This window comes from Pagrus major, chromosome 16 (genome assembly GCF_040436345.1).
Source record: "Pagrus major chromosome 16, Pma_NU_1.0".
Taxonomy (NCBI): Eukaryota; Metazoa; Chordata; class Actinopteri; order Spariformes; family Sparidae; genus Pagrus; species Pagrus major.
The window spans coordinates 18,220,785-18,246,279 of NC_133230.1; the positions used below are offsets into that span (position 1 = coordinate 18,220,785).

Sequence of the window (25,495 nt, forward strand, 5' to 3'; positions counted from 1 at the left end):
TCAGCTACAGAAATAGTGCAACCAGAGATGGAGAGCCACTGGCTGACTCCTGCCACAAGGTGGCATAATAAACTGATGCAAAGAAGAAAAGGTTTACTTCCAAATATTTATTCTTGGCTGAAAAGATTTTCTACATGTTTTTTTTTTCAATGGCATACCATTTGTTGTTCAATAGATACAGTTTATACATAGTCTTTACAATAACCAATATTCATAAAAGCAGAATTTTACATTGTGTACATTATGAACAACATACCTGTACAAACTGGACAAAACAGTCGCACCTTGGCCACAAAAATCACTCTTTTCAGTCTCCACACTAAGACTCAATCAGTATGGTAAAACCAAAAACACAAAGCAAATTCGTACGGGCCTTCAAAAGATCCAGTCAAAATACATCAATGTATTTTTCTCCAGTTAAGATCAGAGCCCATGTGTCTGACACTAATAAGAAAAATGGTAAGACAAATTATTCTCTTCAATTTGGCCACATTATAACTTAAGTTGGCGCCTACGCAAAATATTTCAAAGATTCTTCACCTCATGTAAACTTTGTTTCTGTACAGGTGAACTTGATAATTGAGCTGTAAATACTATTCATAGCTGCAGCAGGAAACAGACACGTACTGGTCAGATGTGCTCATCAACAGTCAAGAGGCCATTTGTAACAGCAGGAAGTGTCTCTGACTGGAGTGAAAACGAGCAGAATGCTGTAACTAGAAATGACTTTCTGCTTCACACTAATACTGAGCTGCACAGCAATATTAGTTACATCTGAGTACTGTCACAATTTAGGGGATCTTAGCCAAATTCCAGAGCTATCTTGATCATTGTTTTTTCTTTTGTTTCTCAGCAACGACTGCCATTAATTAATGCATGTCACTGCAATCAAACAAGCAATAAATGACACTGAATGAGAAAACATTTCCTTCATATAATCCAAAAATAACTCGGCTCTTTCAACTTTACAATGCAAATATTTAGGCACTTTGTCTTAAAGGTATATTGATCTTCTCAAATACAGCACTCAGAGTTCTTATGATAAAATAAATGGATGAAAATATGAGTATAAAATATTTTTTTCCAGTTTTTCCACTCTCATTGTTTTACTTCTCTCAATGATATACTTTCTGCAACTTGTACAAGGCATTTCTACTTCCCATCAATCCAGTGTTTAATCCATCATCTTCAACCTTTCTTTGTCAGGGCAATCTTGTTTGTGCACTGAGAGAATATGTATTTGTTTTAAGCATGTGCTTTGTTGTTTGGAACAATCCTAAGTAATCACAGGGTATACATTAGCATCATTCTGCTCAATGTTGATCTATATATTCTTATTAAGTTAAATACAGGGACAAACCCCGTCTGTATCACCAGAGGTCACACAAAGTAAAAAAATTCCTTTTGTAATCAAACCTTCATATGAGACATTCTGATTTTTTCACTCTCTTCATTACTACAGAAAAGTCCTTCATAATCAGAACCAATAGTCACCAAACAGCAATCCGAAACATATTTCATACCTTCGCCAGCTGTTTTTGATACACATCTATAATAAAGATTGTTTTTACTGCAGCTTAACATTGGTTCAATATGTACAGCAAAGTACTGTAAAAGTGCTGGGCTTAATTAAGCGATAATGTATGTAAAAAATAATATATATATAATACTGTTTGGAGGCAGGTCACAAGTCTTTATGCTCCTTCATGTCGATTCACATCTTTCTTCTACATCCACTCATCATTCCTTCAGCTTCACCTGATTTTAGACAACCAAATACTGACCGCTACATTGAAGAGGTTTATACAGCTGCATCATCTCAGTGCAGTTTGGCATAAACCTGAAGCAAACTCCATCCTACAATCATCTGTGATGACTGAGTATGTTGGACCAGGCAGACACTCGAGCTCATATGAGCCTGGAGTTGCGGAGGTACTGGATGAGGACCTTGTAGATGAAGGTGTACTGGGCCAAGGTCTGAACCATCATCATTCTCTGAGCACGCAGCTTCAACAGGATCTTTGGGACATCCAGCGCCTGAAAGAGACAGACTTTTAGTATGAGAGAGACGGCAACCAAGAGAATATAGACCAGAGGCCAGATGCATAAAACTTTGTGTAGATTCAGAGCTAAAAGTACGCATACGCATTCTTTTCATCAGATTTATAAAGCGTATGCCGGATTCTCTTTTAAAAATCTGTCACTGTGGAAGCTGACACATATGCACGAGTTGCATTTCCACTCCCTTAAACATCCATTTGTATCGATTCACCAGTGACGTTCCCGTACAGCCAATATTCAAGAAAATGAAATAATTTAAAACATATAATACTATCAAAAATTTCAATCCTTTCCTGGAATATTCTTGTTTCAGCCTGATACGTAGTCATGTTAATGCACGCTGCGTGTAATCTCATCCATGATTAGGTATGAGCTAAACTGAAACCGTGACGATCAGTAGTAAACAGGTTTTATATTTTTTTTTCCGCCTTTGTGAATGTGAGGAACTTACCTCATTGTGCTCTAGACAGGCTATCATGATCTCAGACAGGATGACGACTCCAGTCCGTCCCACTCCAGCACTACAGTGGACGAGCACAGGTAGGTTGGTGTTCTTTGGGTCACTGATGCTGTTTGTGTGTCTCCTCACAGACTGGATCTCCTCCAGGTAGGCTGGAAAAAGACAAAACTCATGAGTACATGATAAATGAATAAAAAAGCAGTTTCAACACGTAAATGTTTTATATCCTAAAAGTGTGATCTAGTGTCATGGTACCACGTTAAATTCACTTCCAGGTAAATATCTGATCATAGAGGCATGATGACCATGAAATGATAACCTGATCCAACTCACTGAGGAAGCCTTTGAAGTCCTCGGGACACCCGTGGTCGGGCCAGTCTGTGTACTGCAGGTGCCAGACGGTCCTCTCTTGGCCTGTCAGGAGGTGTTTGATCTTCAGCCCTGTAGTGGCATAGCAGCCAGACTCTGTGCGGAACCGCGTCGTGATCTTGAAGCGACCGTACGTCACCGTGTTGTGTCGTGAGCCAAGTCGGGGCCAATACCGGAAGCTCTTCTCTCGCCCACTCTCCTGGAGAAAGCGGATGACGTACACAAAGGTTAGTCCAGATAGGGATGAGGAATGATAAAAAACATTTGGAGCTGTAAATATGGAAGTGACTCACCTCTTCAGCAGTGACCATGGCGATGATGGAGACACCCTGCTCCCACACCATCTGCCAGAAGTCCTGACACGTGTTCGTCAGGGGACCCTGCGTGGCAATGTAGCTCCACTCCTGTCCACTTACTGTTATCTAACGAGACAGGACACAAGTCATCAGTCACAGGATCTCGTCTGTTAAAGCTAAGAGCTCAATCAGCAGAAAATGGAAATGATTCTGAGTCAGAATAGAGTGATTCTATTGTGTTAGAGAAGGAGGAGTGAATATGACTAAGCTTCCCACAAACCACCTAACACCTCTGAATGAGCAGCATGCCTGCTACTCAGAAGCAGCTGAAATACACAGTAGTATTTGGATGTCTGGTTGGGACAATAGGATGAATACTGTTTAGATAGATGGAATCTTTTGCTAGTAGAGATATCACAATTCCCCAACTTCAGCCAGATATGAACAGCCGTTCCATCCAAACATACTAAACTAGACTTGATCTCAAATAAAAAAAAAACAGCTGACAAATGTTTCTTCCTCTAGGAGATAAAAATACCTCCTTCTCTGATATTAATTAAAGTGATTTGCAAAGAAATACGTGTTATAACACATCTCTTCAGAACTTACTCTGACATGTGATGCATTGATGTATCCGGTATTGTTCTCTTTAGTGGGTACCAGCTCCACTCGGGTGCTATCATAAGGCAGGACGTCTTGGAAGCGGTTTTTGTCTCCGCTCTCTGGCAGCTGGGCGATGGTACACTCCCCTGATGGATGACGCTTTGGGATACTCTCGTACTCTTTTAACAACTCTCCCCGCTCCATATGCTGCTCCAGCAGTTTACACTAACACACGGAAAGAAGGAAACAGTAAATACATTATTGTCATGAAAAGAATTTCCTCATTTAATTTTATAAATACATAATTGATGTGGTGAGATGCAGAATATCATTCCCTGATGTTCTAAAAAAAAGTTTAACCAACTTCTAGAGCAAGAAGAGGAACGTATAATCTACTTGCACATCCTTAATTTTGATTCTTAACAAACACGGGAAAATTAATATGTAAAAAAAAAATAAAAACACATTGATAAAAGTGGATTATAAGATACATTTGCAGCACTTTTACCAACTAAGAGGGACTCGGATGCACAATCAGCATCTCATTTGAGCTTTACTTTCTATTAATGTAGTTTTACTTTCTATTACAGTGGAAATATTCTGAGGTGTGCTCGCCATAAGAGGACATTGCTTACTGTAAACTATGCTGAATAGTATGCAGCAGGATACACCACATTTCCGTTGTATTGTAACCACCACTTCTGCGTGATTATTTTTAAAACTGCCAAAACACCGAAGTGAGACGCAATATTATCCAAAATGTTAGCAATGTTTCAGGAAGTGATTATCAGCAGTGGAATGTTGTGCATGCTGAGTAAACAGATGAAGTAAGAAGATGGATTTGTACGATAAATAAATAAGCATGCTAAAAACTGCTATGTGTAGTAAGGAACATTCAGTGAAATACAAGTACTCTTTAGTGCACAATTCTTGTGTGAATGACACATCCGGGAATCCACCATATGCTCACAGATGACATGTTATTATTAGTGACAACTTGATTAACAAGAAAAGTAATTAATCATTACACTGTCTGGAATTTACCACTGCAGTCAAAGCAACAAGCATCAAGATTAACAAGGCTGACCAGTTCAGTTGTGTGTTCACGGCTGGTCACAGTGACGCAAAGACTTTCTCCTTCATGTACTTCTCCTGCATAACAAGGCCTCACCTACCACGAGGTTATGAATACTAAACACAGACTGCAGCTACTGGTAATGAGCTTTTCCCTGGCAAGGTTCCTAAATGACAAGTCATTAACAATGCACAAAAAGACATAAAACAAATCTCACATTTCTTTGAAGTTTCCATTGCGTCAACTAAACATTAGATTTGTTTCTGCTTTACAAACATTTTTCAAGAAGCAAAATAAAGTGCCCTACCCTCTCATCATTAGAGGCATTCTCAGGCTCATCCTTGATCTCGTCGTGCATTGGCTGCCTGGACACCGACAGGCCGTTGAGATGGGCTACCTTCAGGGGGCCCATCTTTTTCACTTCTGACCTAGCTCCTTTCTTCATGCCCTGGTATGACAACAGAGTGGAGACAGAGACAAAGTGACGATGAGCTGTGAGAGCATGAGAGAGCGACTAGGTGTACAAAAGAGGAGGGACAGCGCAGCCTCGCTGGGTGCTTTCTGGGAAAATGTCACCTGTCCGGTTTTTCCAATGTAGTCCAACTGCATTCTTTCACATGTGTCAAAGTGAGACTGTTTACGTCATTCAAAGCTGGCCACTGAAACTACCTCTAATGCTTTGTGCATGCACACTCGTGATCTTGAGATGAGACACAGATCTGTTGTTTTTTTGTCTTTCAGAGTTCTGTGAAGTGTTATAATGCAACTACAGAGCAATATAAAGCCGTGAGTGACTGAGTGTGACTGAATGTTGTGATATGTTGACAATACATTAAAAAAGACATTTATCGGATGGCTCTAGGCTTAGTAGGAGACAAGGAACAAGACTCACTGGAGGGGGTAAGCCTTCTACTGTTTTCTTCCCAGGAGGCACATCAGACACAGGCCTCTTCTTGAAGTCTTTCTTCGTCTTCTGCTTGGCCTGGCCACTTAGGTCTCCCTCAGAGACTGACGGCATAATCCTGGGCTGTCGTAAATCTGACTGCAGGAACAGAGGCTCACCCTCCTGGATCAGGTGGTGAACCTTGTAGGTCAAGGAGCTGGTTATAGACGGGTCGAGAGAGGAGCCTATAGGGTACGCAGGAGGCGGTTCGACGGGAGTCTGTTGCTGAGGTGTAAGAGAGGAGAGAGATGTCAAACTGTGATGCTGCTGTGATGGCTGCCCAGGAACAAGCGCTGCTGCTATTGCATCCTGAGAAAGAGGAGTGTGACGCCCGCTGTCATCCTCAAACTCTTCTTCTTCGCCGCTGCTGTGAACCAGCATGGTGGCATCTGAGAGGGACTTTTTGTGTCCATAGTGAACGTCCTCCTTAATGTCACCCCTGTCCTCTGTCTTTGTGCGCTCCAAAAACACGTTGAGCTGAGAGCCCTGAGAGCGGCCGCCACGCAACACAGGAGGCGGTGTGGCAGTTTCAGCTGCTGAGGAAGACACAGTCCGTTCTTTGACCCTCATCCCCTCGAGACTGTGTGCTAATCCTGCAATCTCGATGGAGTTACGCTTCTGAGCATGATATGGGTGTCGGTGTGGGGGCCCGCTGAACAGAGGCTCCGACACCTCTTGTAAAGAATGGGCAACAGGCAGGCTGTCCTCCTGGAAAGTCTGGACTGAGTGGTGTACACGCCTCGTGATGATCAGGTCTGGGTTGCTACTGCTGACATACAGGTGACGCGACAGGTCAGGTGTGCTGTTTGCAGGCCGAGGATGGGCATATGGGTAGGGTGGAGGTGGTCGGTACACGTGTGTTCTCATGATGTTAGGGGCTGGATACTCCTGAGCCTGCTGTAACTGGACATTAGTGAGCTCTGGGACACTGACTGCCCCCACTACGGGCCTCCTCTCTGTGGGGTATGGGTATGGAGAGGGGCTATGGAAGCTGGAGCCCAGATGGAAGGGATAGTGGTACTGCTGGGCTGCTCCGCCGTGTTCTCCTCTGATCTCTGGCTGGCTGTAAACTAGAGGGTCTGGTCTGCTGTAGGCATACGAGTTTCCAATGTTAAGGTTCCTCATGGAGTGGCTCTGCCGGTGTTCTTGAGACAGAACCATGCCGCCTCCTGCTCCTCGGGTCTTCTGACGCATCACTGTCTCGTAATCAGGAGTGGCACGGTAGGAAGGTGGGATGAGGGCGCTGTGGCGATGGGAGGGGACATAGTCAGGCCTGGTGATATCGCTAGTGATGGAGGGGTTGGAGGACATGGGAGAGGGCTGCAGGTAGTGCTGGGGGTTGGTTAGAGAGCTGGTGCTGTGGGCGCTGTACACGCTGCCGTTACGTAAACGCCCGCCACTGCCGTATTCCAGAGGGGGGCAGTCCAGGCTGGTCTGGGAGTGGTAGTAATAACCGTTCTGACTGTTCATGTACAGGTTGTCTGTGAGAGAGCCAAACAATGTTGCATTAAAATTTCACTTAAGACCGTGCAAAAAAGTATCAGCATCATGCAAGACCTTTTACATGCCACTCTGTATACAGTAGTTACCTTGTGATGATGTGTAAGGCTCTGTGAAATGGCCATTGTAGTGCATTTGTGGAGGGGGCATCATGTAGCCCTGAGGCTTTGGCTGTAAATAAACAAGAGGGGGACTCGGTTATGGCTCTGTCTAAGCTCTAAGCACACCAAATAAAACATAATTATGTGGCTTTTTAGTGAGCATGGACATTACCAGAGATATTCTAGTAGACGACCTCCGTCTGACTGGGTTGACGACTGTGGGCTGGGTTTGACTGGCGGGGAAAAAAGATATCGGTCAAAAAAGATGATGTAACCCATTAGCACTAAGGCTATAGTTTGTTGAATACCTCGCTTTGTTCCATGGTTATTTAACTTTGAAAGTGTACACACACAGCAAGGTGCAGACTAGGTTAAGTCCATCAAACATAAAGACATGTTGTTAAGTTTTGAGTGACTTAAAGAGGAACTTTGTCTAAATAAAATACAGCCTAAACTTGGAAAAGTTGTGATTTAGATCTGGAAATATTTGCTCAAAGAAAAAGCACTGACATTGTTGGTATTGTGTCTAAAAATTAAGTGAAATTTAAAGATTTGAAAAAAAAATATATATATACATACTCTCTCTTTCTCTGGTCCAAGAATACACCAAAATAATACATAAACAATAAACCAAATATAAAAATCCCTTTACTTGAGTGAGAAATCAAAACATGCTTAATAACCCAAGACCCATTTCAGATTTAGAGAGCCTGTTTGCTGTGGCATTGTTGGCATTGCTGGCATTGTTGGGCTGAGCAGTCAGGAAGGGATGGGTGTTGGCACCTGCTTGATAGGTATACTGTAGGTGGTGGCTGACAGTGTTGCTCACCCCTTATTAGAAGGCAGAGAGGGACGAGAGAGCATTGGAAAGCGAGGAAAAGATAGAGTGAGAAGGGACTTCTGGGAGCCCTCAGAAGGCAGGGGATCACACTCCTCTCTGAAGAGAGAGGAGGAGAGGAGGGTAGAAGTAAGGAGGAGATACATGCACGAGAGGACAAAGAACAAAGAGACAGGAACTAGGCTAGACGTGTTAAAAACACTCACAGGCTACTCTTGTTAATCTTATAAAACTTGAGTCTGGCCAGACACATCCGGCACACATATTTGGAGGTTTCCATGTCTTCCTGCACAAATAAAAGGAGAAAAAAAATCATTAGATGGTGAAACAATTAGTACAGAGGTGCTGTTTGCTCAGTTATCTCAAAACATTCCTGTGTATGCACGTACTTCTACCTTGCGTTTCAGCTAATGGTACGTGACTTAATGACACACACATACATAACATACCCGAACAGCCCCAATTACAGCCCCACCCACACACACAAACATAGGTGCATTGTTAAGACTAGCTGATGGCAAGCTCCACGGCAAATTCCCAATTTTGCTAAATCGAATAAGAGACTGAAATGTCCCAGGAGATTGGGAGTGAAGAGACGGTGCAATGGCAGTGGAGACTTACAGTCTGGAACTGGACACTCTCTTCTCTGTTGGTTAGCTCCAGGGCAAAGAAGGACCTGTTGTGACTCATGTTGTTAATTTCATTCCACCTACACAGCCAATTTAAGCAGAGCGGCAAAGAGAAAGGGGTGGAAATAAAACACATGATGTCATTGTGGTCACAAAACCCTGCAGCATTTTTAAAAGAGACTGTGGCACTGCTTTAACAATACATAATAAAAACCATGCATGTGGGAGTCAATCAAAAAGGGATCTACTACTCATAATGGTATGTAGATAGATACAGCTCAGCCAAGGTTAAGAATGTCCATTTGCTCACTTGACTGACAGATAATGCTCCCACAATCCTTATTAGCTACCGCAGTCTACCTGACTCATTTCCTCTTGGGCCACATTCAGGTCTAGATAGCATTAAGGGACATTACAGGAGACAACCTCACCTAATAATAGCTGTGAGCTGCACCACAAAACTCAGTCTATGCTGACAGAATCATCTCATTCAATATAATTACTGTTTAGTTCCAGTTTTTTTTAGGCATTTCTGTAATAGCGGACCAAACATTCTCCAATCTGTTTCAGGGACTTACCTAAATAAAAGAAGCGGCCTGCCATTTTTATGCTTGACAAAGATGCCATCAAGGCAAGATCCCAGGGCAACATCTGTGCCTGTGCTTTCCTGTTTAGATGAAGGAAGAGGATAATGAACATAATTTTAGGTAAAAGAATCCAAACCAGTTCTTACCAAATAGTATTTTGATCAAGCTGCGCAGCAGTAGCAATAATACGCAGCTTATGAGTTCAGATTCTTGTAAGCCACCCTCATGCTTCTTCTGGACCTCATAAACGTACCTTGGCTTGATAGCTTTCCTGGCCATAACCTTCCATTTTCTCCACCTCCTGCATGTACAACATCTCTGCCTCCGGAGCTGATAAACCCCTAAAAGAAACAGAAAAGGGAGCAAATACATTAAGAAACAGTATATTTGTAAATATACCCTATGATTCTGATGCCTGCTACAAAAACACAACCAGGCAAAACAATGCAGAAACGTGCAGTATAGTCATTAAAAAAAGTGACTGTGCAATCCAATTTGTTCTAGTGGTAGTAAAGAAGGTAGTTCAGAAAAATGAGATAGATGGATGATGAGACAGCTATCTTTGGAGTGAACCTTTAGCAAAGACTGGGTAAAAAGGGTCTGGTTGCAGGCCACACACACACAACAGGGAGGCTGATGCTGTAAACAACTGCTCACCTGAAGGACTGATACAGAAGAGCCACTTTCTGAGTGGCCTCTTCCAGCACTCGTTCATCCTGGATCCAGTCCTGCAAAGACAGACTCAGGATTGATACTACGCTGGTGTCAAACACAAATCAGCTGCAACATTTTTCATTTCACATGCTGACCATAAAAAATAATGACTCACAATAGGGAACAGCACAAACTTCTGGAGGAACTCCTGGGAATCATATCGATTGAAGTCTCCAAAATCAGCTGTGGACAAAAAAGGAGACACACTAAATGAGTAAATACAGCCATGCATACTCTGCATGTCACTGCTCTTTGAATAAACAACATGACCATGTCTGCATTTAGTACAAGACAAAACAGGCATTTAAGAATTGCAGAATGGTGTAATGCCTTTCGGATAGCCGCAGAGTATGATGACAAGGAAGACTAATTTTAGGAGAGGAGGGGCCCGTTTGTTTTGAAAGGGAATTGCTTCAGTGTCTGACAACGTAGGGGTCCAAAGCTGGTACCAGCTTCAGCCTGCCTGCTGGCAACACTCACAACAATGTTGGGTATCCCAGGCATCAGCACTGCTCAAAAGCTGAAACTGCCCTTCACTCTAAAATCTCCCAGCCAGGGGCACAAAATAGGAACTAAACAACTTTATTTACAGCACAACAAATGCCAAGTTTGCATGACAACTAAAGCAATGACTTAAGCTTGCAACAGACTTTTTAGGGCGTTTCTCCAGGGCACGTATTACATGTTGGCCAGTCATTTGAACATGGCTACAGTAAGTGATCTCAGCCGCTCTGCTATGCTAACACCCAGGCCAGTAAGTTGCAGTGCCTGATATAACTTTGCCAACAGTGTTTGAGATTCTTCTGGCTGTGCAAGAGTTGGAGGACGTGTCAGGGCTAAAGCTCATGCAAGGGGAGTTCACATTCACACACAAACACACACACACACACACACACACTCTCTCTCTCTCTCTCTCACACACACACACACACACACACACACACACAGTCCTGTCCAATTTAATAGGCCAGTTTAGGTTTAATGGTGCTTGTTAAGTGCTTTATATTGCAAGAATCATGAAAATGTTCTTATAAACCCCTGGCTGAGTGGCTGAACAGAGGTCCCAGACAGACTTCTGTGAGTAGCAGACACTTCCATCTCAAGTCATATTTTTCTAGCTGTGTTTTGAGAGGAAGCCATGTTTTGGACACACATATAGTTTCTCTCCTGCTCTGATAGAGATTAAAAGCTAACTGTTACAGAAGCAACAGGTGTTTTGCAGTTTACTAACACCCTAACCCTTGCAAACTTGCAGAGTTTGGCAAACAACTTAATGAACTGGCACTCGTTTCCTTTCCAGAAACTACTTAAAGTAATTCTAGGGTTTCTAGAACAATTTCTATAGGCGTGATGGGAAGTGGAGTGTTTCAACAAGTATTGCCCGATGCCATGATTTATGGACAACTGCTGTGTAACTGCAGTCCTTACTTTGTCAAGGACTTACAGCTGCTGTTCACACTGCACAAATGAAGATTTAAAACAAGTAACACTGGGCTTGTCAAGCTGAAGTTTCTGCTACACAGCTGGTATTAAACATTCATATTACCTTGCACTGCCAGGCTAGCTAAACGTATAGCTTGTTCTAGTGAACACGATATCCTGCCATCGAGAACATCCTTCTTCAGCTGGAGATAATACTGATATCTGTGGAGAGAGAGAGAGAGAGAGGTTTACTTAAAGCAGAGAACAGACGAGAAACCGACAACCGAATATGACAACTTTCTCTGCAGAAACAGCGAAACTTCTCAAACAGAGCAATATTTAAAGAACTTAAGACATATTCAAGCAATTAAGACTTGATACCCCTCTGACTGTATTTAAGTATTAAATGAGAAGTTTATTTATAGAGACAAAAAGCACTTGATGCGTTCGCACTAATCCTTGCTTGGGACTCATTTCATAACTAAACTTGACAACATTCTGACTGCTATTCTTGAAGATAAATTGTCACTAAGCTAATAAGGCGCTTAGACAAGACACCTCGGGTCACTGATGGTACATCACCTTGTGATCTCCTGTTGCAGTTGGGTGACGCTGGGTATGTAAAACACGACTCCAAAGTAAACGGTGGGCTCCAGCCCGTACTTGTCCAGCTGCTTTTTCAGGGGCTTCTCCAAATCAATCCATCTCTGCTGGTTCTGCTTGTTGAAGTACCACAGGCTGAAGTATGTGATCTAAACAAGCAAAGAAAGCAAACACAAACATTACACCTGAACATCACTGGGATCAAGGAAATTCTATGTCAACTTGTATATCTGACACACCGATTTATGTTTAACTATCTGTAGCAAACTAGAAGGAATTCATGCATTGACAAAACTAATATTACATATTAAACTTCAGAACAATATTAATTTACTACTTGAAATCAATATCACATGTCTCCTGTTCATGCACAAATCTAGAGATCTTCTTATCATCTACAGAATGTTCAAAACATCTGTCGACCCAAAAATTCAACCACTGCAAATGTCTCTTGATTAACAGTCTGTTGGCACTCGCTATTTAGCCTTGTGACTGTCTGAACATTTCAAGATGAACTCTGGTAAGAAAAGTAACCCCTGTAGGCTCGCTGTTTGCAGAGGACAATTGAGCTGAAAGAGACCTATTGTAATAGGCAGCCATTCTCAAACCACAACCTGAAAATAACATGCCAACGTAACTGTTTTACACCAGAGGACATCAGTTCGCAACTATGATTAAACTTTTGTTAATATTACTGAAGCCACCTTGAGCAGATAAGATAGGTTGGGCACCTAATTTGTTGGAAGAAAGATTGTTGACAAACTATCAGTCCTATTCCGTTTCCTAAATCAATTACAGTCACAGAACCTGCAACCTTTCTATAGAAGACTGGGAGAACCACATGACTGCACAAACAACCCTGGTGACATCAAAAACAAACAATACATACACCATTACTCACTGCATACTAGAAAAGCTCTAAATGAGGGTGGATGCCTGTCACTAGCACTGCTAAGGACCATCAGCAAATGAAGCTGTGCTACATTATGCTGCAAAATAACAAACACTGTCACATAATGCAAGTTCCCATGCCACACTGCCTGCACGTTCAGCAGTCTCTACTGCTGATCTGAAGTGCAACTGTGCCTGACAGCATTCAGGCATACACCTCTTTCAGTTCATGATTAACAGGTGGTGTCACTGTGTGACCATAGTGACCAATCATAGACATGAAGCTCAGTACATTGTTTAGTGTTGACTCAGAGCTACTTTTCTCGGACAGCATTGTCCATGCTGTGTGGGAGTCGGAACTTCTGTTTATCTTAAAGGATAAGCTCACCCAAAAATGAAAATTCAGTCATTATATTCTTGCCCCCATGTCAATGCAAGGTCGGGTGACGTTTCATTGTCCAAAAAACATTTCTGGAGCTTCACAGAAAAACAGCACTTCAGCATTCTCCTAAACAACTTAAGTAGATGGGGACTTGTTTTTAAACGGAAAAAAACAACCAAATAAAAAACATGGTAAGAATTTTGTCCAGCGTGATCCAAGTCCCTGGAAGCCCCGAGGTCCCAAACTGGTTTTGAAAAGACGTTATTTGCACCCTTTGTTAAACCAAAATAAGGCTAAAAGCATTAGCACGCACATTGATGTGGGTGAACAAGCTCGACTGTGCATCAAGGGTGTAAATAATGTCTTCTCAAATCAGCTTGGGATCTCAGGGCTTCTAGAGACTAGGATTACACTGGACAATCCTTACTGAGTCATTTCATGTTTGTTTTTCCAGATGTTTTTTAGATTTAACAACAAGTCCCAGTCTACTTCATTCGTTTAGGAGAATGCTGCAACGCTGTTTTGCTGTGAAGCTCCAGAAATGTTTTGTGGACTTCGAAACTTTACCCACTTTTCCATCGACATGGGGTTGAGTAGACAATGACTGACTTTTATTTTTGGGCGAACTTATCCTTAAGAAGTTTGAACACAGATGCAATATGATTGCTACTCTGTGTGTTGAGTTGGTTACATGTCATTATGTATAAATGGAGAGTATGCAATTGACTAATTCCTTCGTCATGTCATGTATGAGTAAACAGCGGCAAACTGGTTATCTCAGTTTCTGTTTACTAGTTCCAGGGAACAATGTGGATAGCCTTAACAAAAACACTCTCCTGCTGAGATGGTCAGTCTAAAAAAAGTCAATATGGGCGAACAATCAGCACTTGTATTGCATGAAAACTCATACATACCTCTCTTAACTCAAGTCGCTGAGCTACTGCCTCCAAACATTCCTGCCCAGTGCTCTCCACCGAAAGTGTAAACTCAACAAACTCTCCATTGAGCAGCTGAATCCGAGTGACAAGACAGCTCTTGCTTGAAACAGTATACCTTCGAGTCCTTTTGAGTTTTAAGCCAAATGGCAAGGGCATGTTTCACACTTCTTCAAGAGGGAGGTCTTCACTTAGTCCAGAGAAATTAGTCCCCTTGCTGTCCCCTGGAAAATTGTGTTATTGTCCAAAGTGGTGAGGTTCATCATTGGCAGAGATCTGAAAATCAAGACAAGATACATTTCAAAACAGCTCCAAACAACAACAAACTCTTGTAAAAGTGCAGTCTGAAGGGTGGAGATAAGTCTGGCTATAAGGGACTAGATGATGGGGAACAGGTTTTAAGTGGTCACCTCAATGAGGAATATGTTGCGACTCTTTGACAATACTTCACACAGTCTGTCACCACGAAACAGATGCCAGACTAGACAAACACACGTCTTAAAGAAAGTAATCCTCTTAAATGAGGCGTTTTGGTTTAAGTTACCTAACTTGGCTATCTCTCGGATTTGCTAGTTAACCTACCAAAGGGACTCGATTATAGTTAGCAGCCATTTAATGGTTTTTAACACTCTGGAAACACAATTAAAAGTGAATATATGAACCTATGGTAATCTGTAGTAACGTAACGAAACCTGGCCAGTGTATTTAACATTGCGCATAATAAGGTTTGCCAGCCATTTTTCCCAAGTTTGTGGTTAGGTTAATCCCCTTCCGGTGAATAGTCTGATCCAAACACCGACAACAGCGACCTGAGCTGCAACAACATAGCAAAATCCCTGCATCCATTTTATTACAAATTACCTACTTTACAGCTTAACTTCCTTCACTACTTATTTCGGGGAAGTTTACTCCAAATGTTTCACGTTTCCCGAACTAACTAGCAACTTTTCATTGTTAGTTTTTCGTGCCCCCTTAACTTTGAGAGCGATACAACTAGTTAATTAGCTTCACAGCTAGCGTGCTAACTTAAGCTCCAGCAAATAGACGACACCCATGGGGGAGCTGACGTCGCCGGTAAATATTTTTGGCAAAAAAAAAAACGTGAATGTTACCGTTAGCCACCAGATGCAATTCAGTAGTCCAACAAGGATTAGGTCCTGAGGGATTCCGCCATCGAGGTCAATGGATTTCTAGCTACTTGTTAGCTTCTTGTCGGAATAAGAGACAGCTCATCTGACTTTAGTTTGTTTATGGAGCACAGTAGCGTTGCACCCCATGCCTCCTGCTCCGACAGTTCACTCAAGTTCCGAGCGTGTTTCGCTTCCTGGGATTGGAAGAGCAACAAGCGTATTCCGTCTACATCCGCGGCTCTATATCTCTAACACCCCGTGGCTTCAGCGCTCGATAAGTCGTCTAACTGCGCTTGAATACACTCGGAATCTTTAATAACTTTATACGAAATACACAGTTTATCATGTTTCCTTGTGCCGACGCTTCAAAATGCATTGTAGTGCCTCAGCGGCGGAGGAATACACGGAGGTTTTCAGAGCCATGACATCAGACAGCTGGAATGCCGAGCGGTGAAAATGCCAGAAATGGGACAGCTGCCTGGATCTGCGGGCCGCTGACCTGTCTGTTTACCTTTTACATCGACTGACAGCTGTAATCGCAAGCACAGAATATTGTGCAATGCTCACAGACTTTACTTCTGTAATGGTTTGCAAAAAATGACCCGAGTCACGACCCTGAAATGTGGCAATGTGGTTTGTAATTGATGAGATGCAAGCATGTAAGATGCAGAACAATAGAAAATTTATTGCAATTGGAAAGACACTTTCTGGTGACAGCCAACTCCTAGCGGCTACATGTCTGAGGCGTATGTCAAGTCAAACACACTGAACGATTTATAAGTTTATTTATGACAGACTTGTCCTGCTAGAAATCTGGAAATGTAAACTGCAGCTACAACATGCTAAAAAACTGACTGGGCACACTCCTCAATCCACTCAAACTAAATGATGCCACTATTTCCACACATCTGACATCACACAGCCTTTGCAAATTTGCTAGTCATACACATTACCATGGGGCAATGTTTCAGAAAAATGTTTATACCATTACTCTGGAGGTCAATAGGAGATTAACCACCACTTTACAATATCCCAAATGAGACATTAGAATCCCTGGTGTACTCGCAAAACCTTGTTTGCTCATGTGAAATGTTCATGGTGCTTCTGTAAAAAACTATAAAAGCAAAATCCAGCTACAACACCACATTCGTGGGGCTTGTAAAAACATTAAAACACAACCAGCGTTAAATCACAGTTACAAAACTATACTTTCAGAAAGTTCAAATATTACATTTCACTCTGGACAAACACTCACTTGGTAACAAAAAAAACCTCAAAGGACATTCATTTCCTGAATACAGTAAAACTCAGAACTCATCATCACTGACAGAAGCAGCTGTATTCGTATGATGCTCAGTGCTCTCCACATTGTGTGTATTGCTGGACACATGAAGCGACTCTGACAAACTTCTCCCCAGATCCTCAACCTCTTTACAATGTCCATCACCTTTATCACTGGTTATAGTGGCATATTCATGGTTTTCATCTACAACTTCAGGTGTGCCTGCTTGATTTTGATGGATTTCCTCTTCACCGATCCCCATGTTGCCCGAAACATGCTCACTGAGACAAGGAGAGTTAATGCCTTTTTCCAGATTGTCATCTTCTCCATCCTTTTCAGTTGTTTTAGTTGGTGAAACAGTCCTTTCAGGAGAGCATGCGGGCGTGGATACATATAGGGGATCGCCATAACCTGGCGAATCGCAGTATTTGATAAGTGATGCATAAGGGAACAGATCATTGTTTTCTTTGGTCTTCACTTGTTTCCCCTCTGATTCCAGATGCGATAGGAATGCACCAAGGAGACCATTCTCATTTTTTTCAAGCTCTGTGCTGCAGGTGGATGTGTTGGTTGGCTCCTCAAAATCTTTGCGCAGCACTCCCAGCAGGTGGCGCATTTTACCCTTAAAACAAACAATGCAGTTTGGTGTATGAGAAGAAGTTAAAATGCCCTTTGTGAAAAATTGAAATATGTTACAGGAAGTTACAGACTCACCTCATCAAGCTGATGACGATTCATGTCAATATGGCGCTTTATCACCCGGTCTAGGACCCTTACAGAGGACATGGACACTTACACTACTGTCATGGCTCTTCTCAAGAAGTTCATAGAAATCAGTCATAGAAGAAAATGACAAACCTGTCAGAGATGTGCCCCCTTGACAATATGTCCTCTGTTACAGCAGAAATGAATTCAAGGTACATTAGTTCTTCTTCCCTGTCGATAAACAGATATTCATTATTTCAGATGGTTCTTAAAATTCACTTAAGCATCCTTACATAAATGGCAATATTCAAAAGCTCTATAAGCATCAGACATTTTCAAAGAGAACTTACTCTGCAGATACATTCTTCATCATGGGGGATTTTCTGCTTCCTGGTGAGAGTCTAAAAGATGAGACTTTAATCTTTTAGAACTTTACACAGAAAAAGTAAAACTTTATGCTTAAAATTCAACACAGTATTTCAACTTCATGATTTTACCTATAAGAGGAGTCAAAGAAATCACGGTCTCTGCTCTTGTTTGCTCGACTCTGTTGTCTAGATGCTGAGAGATGTGTGCCACTGAACTCGTCCTCAGACCACTCATGCTCTGTAGTAAATCCCTGTAAACCAAAAAAGGACTGTAAAATGAAAAGGGATATTCAATATTGTCAAGGCTAACTTATAATCAAATGCTGAATGTGGCTGTTAACACTTCAGTTACAGAGCTGTTTATAGGGACAATAAACCACGCAAGGACCTTGAGCAACATATGCTTACACCTAGCTATTTTTCATTGCCTTTTTTTGGATACTGTACTCCAGAATGTCATCCCACTAAGGCATGAGTCATTTCTTTAGCCTGTTATGAACCAGATCTTATACCCCTTTCACACTGGACAAAAAACACATTACCACCCACTAACATCTGGCTTTTGTCTTCAGTGGGAAAGGGTACAATCAATAAGTGTTCACTGGTCAAATGACTCAGCAGTAGTCACAAGTATTTATTGGCTCCAGCTTCAAATGGCAAGCTACTTTTAAAATTGCATTAGTAAACATAAAGTAGAAAGTTGCTGGCTACAGCTTCACAAACAATAAACTCTAATAGCTACATTAGGGATAGACCAATTATAGGCCTGGCCCCTTATTATAATATGTGATGGACCGTTGCCATGACTTCAAAAAAGAAAAAAGAAAAAGTAAGACGCATAAGAAAATGTGCCAGAATAATCCAATGAAATACTCATAATTACCTGAGATGGCTCATACAGTTCTTGTGTGTGTTCCTTGGTTTTTGTGCTGTATAAAAAAGATAGAATTCAAGTTATTTTGTCACATTACACCACACGATGCACGTTACACAAATTGTTTTTAAGTCACATTGTAAGTGTTCGTAAGTACCTTCCACGATACGTCTCCTGTCGCATCAACCCTGACTGAGTGGATTCCTGAGTGTTTTTCCTCTGTGGTGCTCTGTAGTAGCGATAGTTTGACAGGTATGAACTCTTATCTGATTTCAGGGTCTTAGGGGTGAAAGGTTTGTCTTGGGTAAAGTTCTGTGAATGTTTCTGGAGCAAGTCGCCGCCGTATGTCTTCTGAGAAGGGTCCTGGAAAGTCTTGTAGCTACTCTGTTCTCTTGAAGCTCCCAGCGAACAAGTTGACTGCTTTCTGTGTAAAGTCCCCTTTGGGCTCTGGTACTTTATTTCTGACACTTGGCGGGCGTGATGAAAGTGGTTCTGTGAGCCGACTTCAGACGATGGATAAACTATCTCCTTGGTGTGAAAGGAGGCGCCGAACCTTGGGCTGGAGACCATGGAGCTCCTTGAGCAGAGGTAGGGGCTGTCATCGTACTGCACAGATAATCTACTCTGAAAAGCAAACATGATATTTTGAATCAGATATTTTTTACATGCTGAAATAGTCTGAATGACAAATAAATTTAGGCTTTGCATTTAAAGCCTTCAAACACTTGTGACTATTAAGTTTTCATTGCCATGGCTGCTGCACAAGATTCGTTGGCATCACATGAACCAATGAAAAAAACATCAGTGACTCTGCTTTGATTTCTTACCTGGGCTGAAGAGCAAGAGGCTCTGCTATTCCTCTGTGAGAGAGAGTGGGCTGACTGAGGACGACCCCCTTTCCTCAACCGTTCCTGTCTGATCTGGTCTTTATCTGCAATGAGGCAAAGACAAATTGTGTAACTATTACTGGCAGCAAAGCAGTTTATAACATACCACCTTACACGTGTTAAGAAAGGCTCCTTTGGCTAATCCAACACAATCATATAAACTAATTCTCAACACATCTCATGGATTATTCTGTGAAAAAATGTTGTAACACCTCAAATTACATCTCATAAACCTGCTGTGTGATCTGTTTCATGTCTTCAAATAACTAAGAGAACATGACTTTTACCATTAAAGATAAGCTGCATCCTGTAGTCAAATGTAATGAGTGGCTGTACTGTTGTATTGCTTATGCTCATCAACCTCAAGTGGTGAGTTCAGAGAGGAAATTTGGGTTTTTGGTTTATCGCCGAGACACCAATTTATGGTTGTTAGTGGTTACATTTAGACAGCTGTAAAGCATTTAAACTAATTAATATGCTGTTGAAAACAATTGTGGCTGTGCTAAAATGAGAAATATGTTCCCTTTAAATTAAAAATGAGCACAAAAATGTAAGATACAACCTCATTTCAGCAGCTATAAAGTGTTTTGAGTAGAAGTAAGCAATATTTGATAATTGGGTACTTACACTTTACACTATGCATCAAGCTTTTGGGTACTGAGGCATCAATGGCAGCTGTAGAAGAAGGAAACAAATGTAAGATCATGACATATTATTAGTCTAAGTATTATGCAACAGAGATACATGTCCTGCCATGTGGCTCACCTTTAGCTGAGTAAACCTTTTTGTAATGAGATACCATGTGGTCTTTAATGATGGACTGTGTTAACTTGCTGGAAGAGCGAGGGCAGAAAGCTGAAAACACAAGCCAGAGAACAACTTACAGTACACGTGAGAAAAATCTTATATTAGGAATTAGTGATCAACACTCATTTGACTTTTTTCACAATATCATATTAGCATTGATCGATACTTACGGCTACTTTTCAAAGTCTGTCCTCTCACACCGGGGCTGCGCCCAAGTCCAGATGATACACTCCCTAAAATGAATGACAGTTTTGATAAACACTGAGGCATTTAAGTAATTTATCAAGCATAAAGCTTCTCAGATTTACTGTTCCCTTTTACTTTCTATATCTTTGTATATTGACAATACAATCAAAAATCTATACGACAAGTCTTCAAATATCTTTTCAGTAATCATCTAAGTATTATTAGATTAATTAATAATACAAATAATAATCATCTTTAGTCAGGGTAAGTACTATTTGTCCAGTGTTAATACATTTGTGTACTGCCTCTGGTATGTAATCATTGTTTTTAGTAGGCTATACAATTGTTTTTCAATGTAAGATGAGAACATTTACTTAATGAACAAATATATAATGCAAACAATATCTAAACCATTTTCAACAAGTCTATTTCTAATCAGCAAAACATACTTGTGAGACATTTATTTTTACATTTTTTAGATTTCTTTCATTTCGCTTGTTAATATAGTTTGGGTTTTAAGTAAAACACGTTAAAACGTTAATGTAAAATCTAACAATACTATGAAAATATTGAACAAATTTCAACTTAATGAACCAAAATAATGTAACTTCGCCTCAAGTTAGCTAGCGTTAACTGAGGCACTGTGTTACAAGCTAACGTTACTATCTTGTTTATTGATTTCAAGTTTAGCTGAGTTATTTTCTAGATAAACCTGAAGCCATATTACTGAGTGTATAAGCTGTCGGCTTGAGTTTATCTCAGAGTTGCTGCCTTAGCACAATTTGCCCCCTTCTGCCGATTAACTAGCAGAATAGCTAGCTAATGCTAACAGTATTTACATACCTATTCTCGAGTCCATGATAATGTTACACTCAGCGTATCCCATTTTCCTCAGAAATACTTTGAGGCAGCGACGGCAGAACTCGGTGACATCCAGAAGCTACAGTGTATTCAGCTATAAACATTTTAACGCTGTGAGATAATCAAGTATTGTGAAGGTAACGACCTAATGCTAGCTTACTATAAGCAGATGAGGAGCTAGCCAAAGCTTCCCCGTCGCCATGCTGGTTGCTATGATTGCCTTCGTCATCACGCTCATGCGTAAGGGAAGGACACGCCCACACCCACCCCTCAGCATCTTTGAATGGGAAAAGTGAGGTGAATTAACAACATGGCAAAAAAAGTATAAACTCAGGATTAAATAAAGTCCAATATATTAATATGTATCTAGAAAATTTGTCAAACAATGAGTGTTTGACTTTATTTGAATCCAAATCATAGAAAAGTAGACAAAATGACTAACATCCCACACAAATACTTGTGTGTTTCAACATTGTGGGATTTCTGGGTGTGGACATGATATTTTTGGAGCCACAGTTTGACTATTAGTCAAACAGGATGAAGCAAGCAGAGACAATTCGAGGCCAATAAACTACAGGAAAAGCCAGCCTATTGTCCTTGTTGCTCATAAAACACAGTGACACATGTTCTGGAGCCACTGCCAATTAAGAGCAGGATTAACATGGGAAAATGGCCTTGTTCTTGCACTAATATACATTTTTATACAATTGTCGTCCCAATAATGCAGTTATTTGAATTTGTTTGTGGGAGAGACAAGACAGCAGCTAGAAATTATTTCTTCTGAACAGCTCTCAAGGGCCTGGAGACAGTAAAATTGATCTACAGCACATGACACGTTCCGGGAACGCCTGAATCAGAGTCTCCAACATCAAGATGAGTAGAGACAGTAGGACAAGGAAATATGACTTAATGCATTTTGTGGCTTTAGTTTATCATTAGAAAATGGGACTTACTGACAATTAACAGAAGAATGTCATATTTCTCCTTCAATTAGTGACAAAAGATAGACATTACCAGTGTTGTACACAATTCTTACAATTACAGGCAAGACCATTTTCACAACAGGCCTTTAGACTTGTTATAAAAGACACAAGAACTTTGATTGTTCTATCCGACTGCTTCAGCATGCACAATATCGACCAGATGCACAATGTTTATGAATAATCATGAGATGGCTGGTAGCCAGTCTTGTTTATTACCGGTGTGCTGTTTTTCAGGGCAGTTTATGATACATACACCATCTGGCCGGCTGAAAACAGAAACCACCACAGTTGCCTCGGTTTTAGCAATAGAGTGGAAAATGGACCAATATAGGAAAACACAGTGCAACAAATATAAATTCTGATTCAACTGAGCGCATATAAGTCATGAGAACATTCTGTCAGCAGCATATTGTTAATGCTGCCGCGTTTCTTGTATTGTTTGAAGGACCTTTTAACCCCTCACGTCATTTACCAGCTAAGGACTGTACTTAACAGTAGAGCGACAATAGTTGTGTGACATACAATATGTGAAACAGACTTTTTGAAAAGCATAGTAGTAGTTGTTTTTTTTTATTTAACAGTTTGGTTTTGCTGCACTCTCAAATGAACGACACTTGGCAATAACTCATGTTTTCTCATGCTGTTAAAAACCTGTAAACACCAGTGGGATTATAACTGTATATACAGGATTTAAACAGGGCTTTATTTTCAATTATGATGAGCTGAGGAAATAGATGATAAATGTAAATGGATGTGGACCCAAAATCTTGATGTTGTCTCTCTATCATTTTTACCTTTATCATTTTTTACAACTTTAACATGCAGTGATAACTACTATTTGTTACACCTGTGTTTAGCAAATAAACTTTAGTTCTTCATTTTTATATTGGATCTGATTGTTTCAAATCTACTGATTGTTGTCACTTATTGCCAGACAGCCACGGCTTTATTTCTCATGGCTGTTACAGTCAGCATCATCTCTTAAATCCCTTCTCTAAACTCACCTTCACATGAAGTCATTTTGCGCTTTTACTCTTTTTCTCTCTCATTGATTTTATTGATTATACATTTATTATAAATGTATGACACAGACTCACTGGCTGCTGGTGGTTAAGCCTACTTATTTCCACACTACTGTACAAACACTTACTTGTACTACTTAATGTACCTATTATATATACTATATTTAAAATATGATATGTATACTACTGTCCATGCTGCATATATCTGACCTTTAGTACATTGATATTTACATTCCTGTCTCTACTGCATATGTCTGATGTAGTGTATGTGTCTTGGTACTATGTGACAATAAAGTTGAATCAATTCTAATCTTATTAAATTTATTTAACCAATAAGTCACTGAAGGTCTCTTTTTTTAAAATTTTGTGTTTGTTTTTCCCCGGTTAGTCTACTTCCTCTTGCTAACATTTTGCATTCTCTTTCCTTTTGTGTCTAAAGAAATTAGTTTTTGTTGTAAAATCTGTAAAATAAAGCATTTGCGAGTGAATATTATTAACAGTGACATGACTTTGACAAAAATAAAACAAAGCTCTCAAGCATTTTTCATGTCTTTGCAAGCTGAATTTCACCCAGTCCATTGAAATGAATGGGAATCAAGGGCTGCTTATTAAATTCATGCAAGTAATGCTTGGATGTGCCCACAAAAACACTTAAAACAAGAGATTTTTTAAATGCACACTTAATCTGGCAACTTGCAACACCTGTAGGACATTTCAGTTTCATTATCATCGAAAACAAAAGTGCAAAGTTTCTGGTTAAACAAGCCTGCAAGCCTGGACGAGTCTCTCATTTCCCGAAAATAATTTGGCTGAGCTGGTTAGAAATGGCTCCCTATAAAAGGCAGCCACATTATCTGAATTGCAGTTTAGGGGGGGTCTGACGGGTTGAAGGAGGAGGTGACTTGTTCATAAATAATGCACCCTTTCTCATACATGTGAATGATGTAATGGTTCGAGTCTGCTGCTGATTTGGCGTACACATCTCCGACTTGCCGCCCTGCGCCATGTGCTCAGTCACCGGTTGCCAAACGATGAGAGGATAATCCTGTTTTTTTGGGGGGGAAACAAGACAAGAGTGAGTATTAATCAACGGTTTATATAAATGAATGAAAATGTATCTGATGCAATGCTAGAAGCGTATTCCCTCCAGCTAATTCCAGTGAAAGGCAGGTGGAGCGGTGCGCTTTGGGAATGGAAAGGGAGGAGAGCACCCATCCTCCGTTGTTCTCCTGCTGGGTTAACGCGCGGGTAAAGTTGCTCATTTGGACGCAACCGGGCTGTGTTTGAGGTCCGGATCACTGGGGGTGCATGTGGGTGTGCGTGAGGGTGAGAAGGGATGTGGTTTCGGTGATGGGCTCACAAGTATCTGAGTCCGTCAGGCGAACACCACGCGTCCAAGCGAGGTGGAGAAAAAAGGAGGAGGGGGGGTACAGCAGAGCAGAGGCAGACAATGCGGTTTTGCGATGCGTTTATTGCTCCGTACAATTTACTCCCACATTCTCGAAAACATGGTGAGCCGAAGACGTGGGAGAAGAATTCCTCGTGATCTGGCTTTTTTTCTTATATTTTTATAATCGCACTGAATACATTCCTCTACGATTTGACTGAGAACAAAAACAGAGATGAAATTTCCAATAGAAACCCCAAGGAAACAAGTTAACTGGGACCCTGAACAAGGTGGGTTAATGCTGCTTTTTTTTTAATTGTCTGATAACTTAAGATATTTGTCATTTAGTAGCACTAATATTCTGAGCTGCATCCCATGGAGATACCTGAGACACACAAAAAAATCCCATCAGGCTGTTATTCTCCTGCTTGCACACTTGCTCACGATTTCTTCTTAAGTATTTTGTTTGTTTGACTTTTTTTTTTTTTTAATTGTATGTTTCCATTCTACAAAGAGGAGCCTTAACACAAGACAAAGCGGTTGGGGGTATTTCTTTATTCTCCATCCTCCTTGTGCTCAGCTGTGGAAGGCAGC

At 41.0% G+C, this 25,495-nt stretch overlaps 2 protein-coding genes across 2 annotated transcripts; both read right to left on the minus strand.

Moving 5' to 3' along the window:
- Nucleotides 1–92: 92 nt before the first annotated feature.
- ptpn21 (protein tyrosine phosphatase non-receptor type 21) lies at nt 93–15,671 on the minus strand. The gene is made up of 19 exons (XM_073483050.1): nt 15,522–15,671; nt 14,389–14,685; nt 12,181–12,350; nt 11,723–11,820; nt 10,292–10,359; nt 10,120–10,190; nt 9,716–9,803; nt 9,454–9,542; nt 8,868–8,955; nt 8,453–8,532; nt 7,581–7,641; nt 7,397–7,478; nt 5,757–7,288; nt 5,172–5,312; nt 3,796–4,014; nt 3,184–3,312; nt 2,855–3,089; nt 2,513–2,673; nt 93–2,037 (listed from the first exon to the last, which is right to left on the minus strand). Exons 2-19 carry the CDS (start codon nt 14,566–14,568, stop codon nt 1,909–1,911), a joined length of 3,621 nt encoding a protein of 1,206 aa, XP_073339151.1. The 5' UTR covers nt 14,569–14,685; nt 15,522–15,671; the 3' UTR covers nt 93–1,908.
- A 547-nt stretch (nt 15,672–16,218) lies between these two features.
- On the minus strand, nt 16,219–21,649 carry spata7 (spermatogenesis associated 7). Its single transcript, XM_073483884.1, has 12 exons — nt 21,492–21,649; nt 20,633–20,695; nt 20,421–20,510; nt 20,283–20,330; nt 19,596–19,699; nt 18,926–19,392; nt 18,778–18,823; nt 18,024–18,145; nt 17,877–17,927; nt 17,680–17,757; nt 17,536–17,593; nt 16,219–17,443 (listed from the first exon to the last, which is right to left on the minus strand). Exons 1-12 carry the CDS (start codon nt 21,532–21,534, stop codon nt 16,847–16,849), a joined length of 1,767 nt encoding a protein of 588 aa, XP_073339985.1. The 5' UTR covers nt 21,535–21,649; the 3' UTR covers nt 16,219–16,846.
- Between the last annotated feature and the right edge of the window lie 3,846 nt (nt 21,650–25,495).

What these genes read in the sequence shown, in the direction of transcription:
- ptpn21 (XM_073483050.1), bottom strand. Translation starts at nt 14,568, where the DNA reads ATGCCCTTGCCATTTGGCTTAAAACTCAAAAGGACTCGAAGGTATACT. An exon ending in AGAGTGTCCAGTTCCAGACT is followed by an intron (nt 8,533 to 8,867) that starts GTAAGTCTCCAC and finishes TTATTTGTGCAG; the next exon opens with GAAGACATGGAAACCTCCAA. An exon ending in TCAATGCATCACATGTCAGA is followed by an intron (nt 3,313 to 3,795) that starts GTAAGTTCTGAA and finishes CTGTCTCGTTAG; the next exon opens with ATAACAGTAAGTGGACAGGA.
- spata7 (XM_073483884.1), bottom strand. Translation starts at nt 21,534, where the DNA reads ATGGGATACGCTGAGTGTAACATTATCATGGACTCGAGAATAG. An exon ending in CTTGATGCATAGTGTAAAGT is followed by an intron (nt 19,700 to 20,282) that starts GTAAGTACCCAA and finishes GCCTCATTGCAG; the next exon opens with ATAAAGACCAGATCAGACAG. An exon ending in CCTCTTGCTCTTCAGCCCAG is followed by an intron (nt 19,393 to 19,595) that starts GTAAGAAATCAA and finishes TTTGCTTTTCAG; the next exon opens with AGTAGATTATCTGTGCAGTA.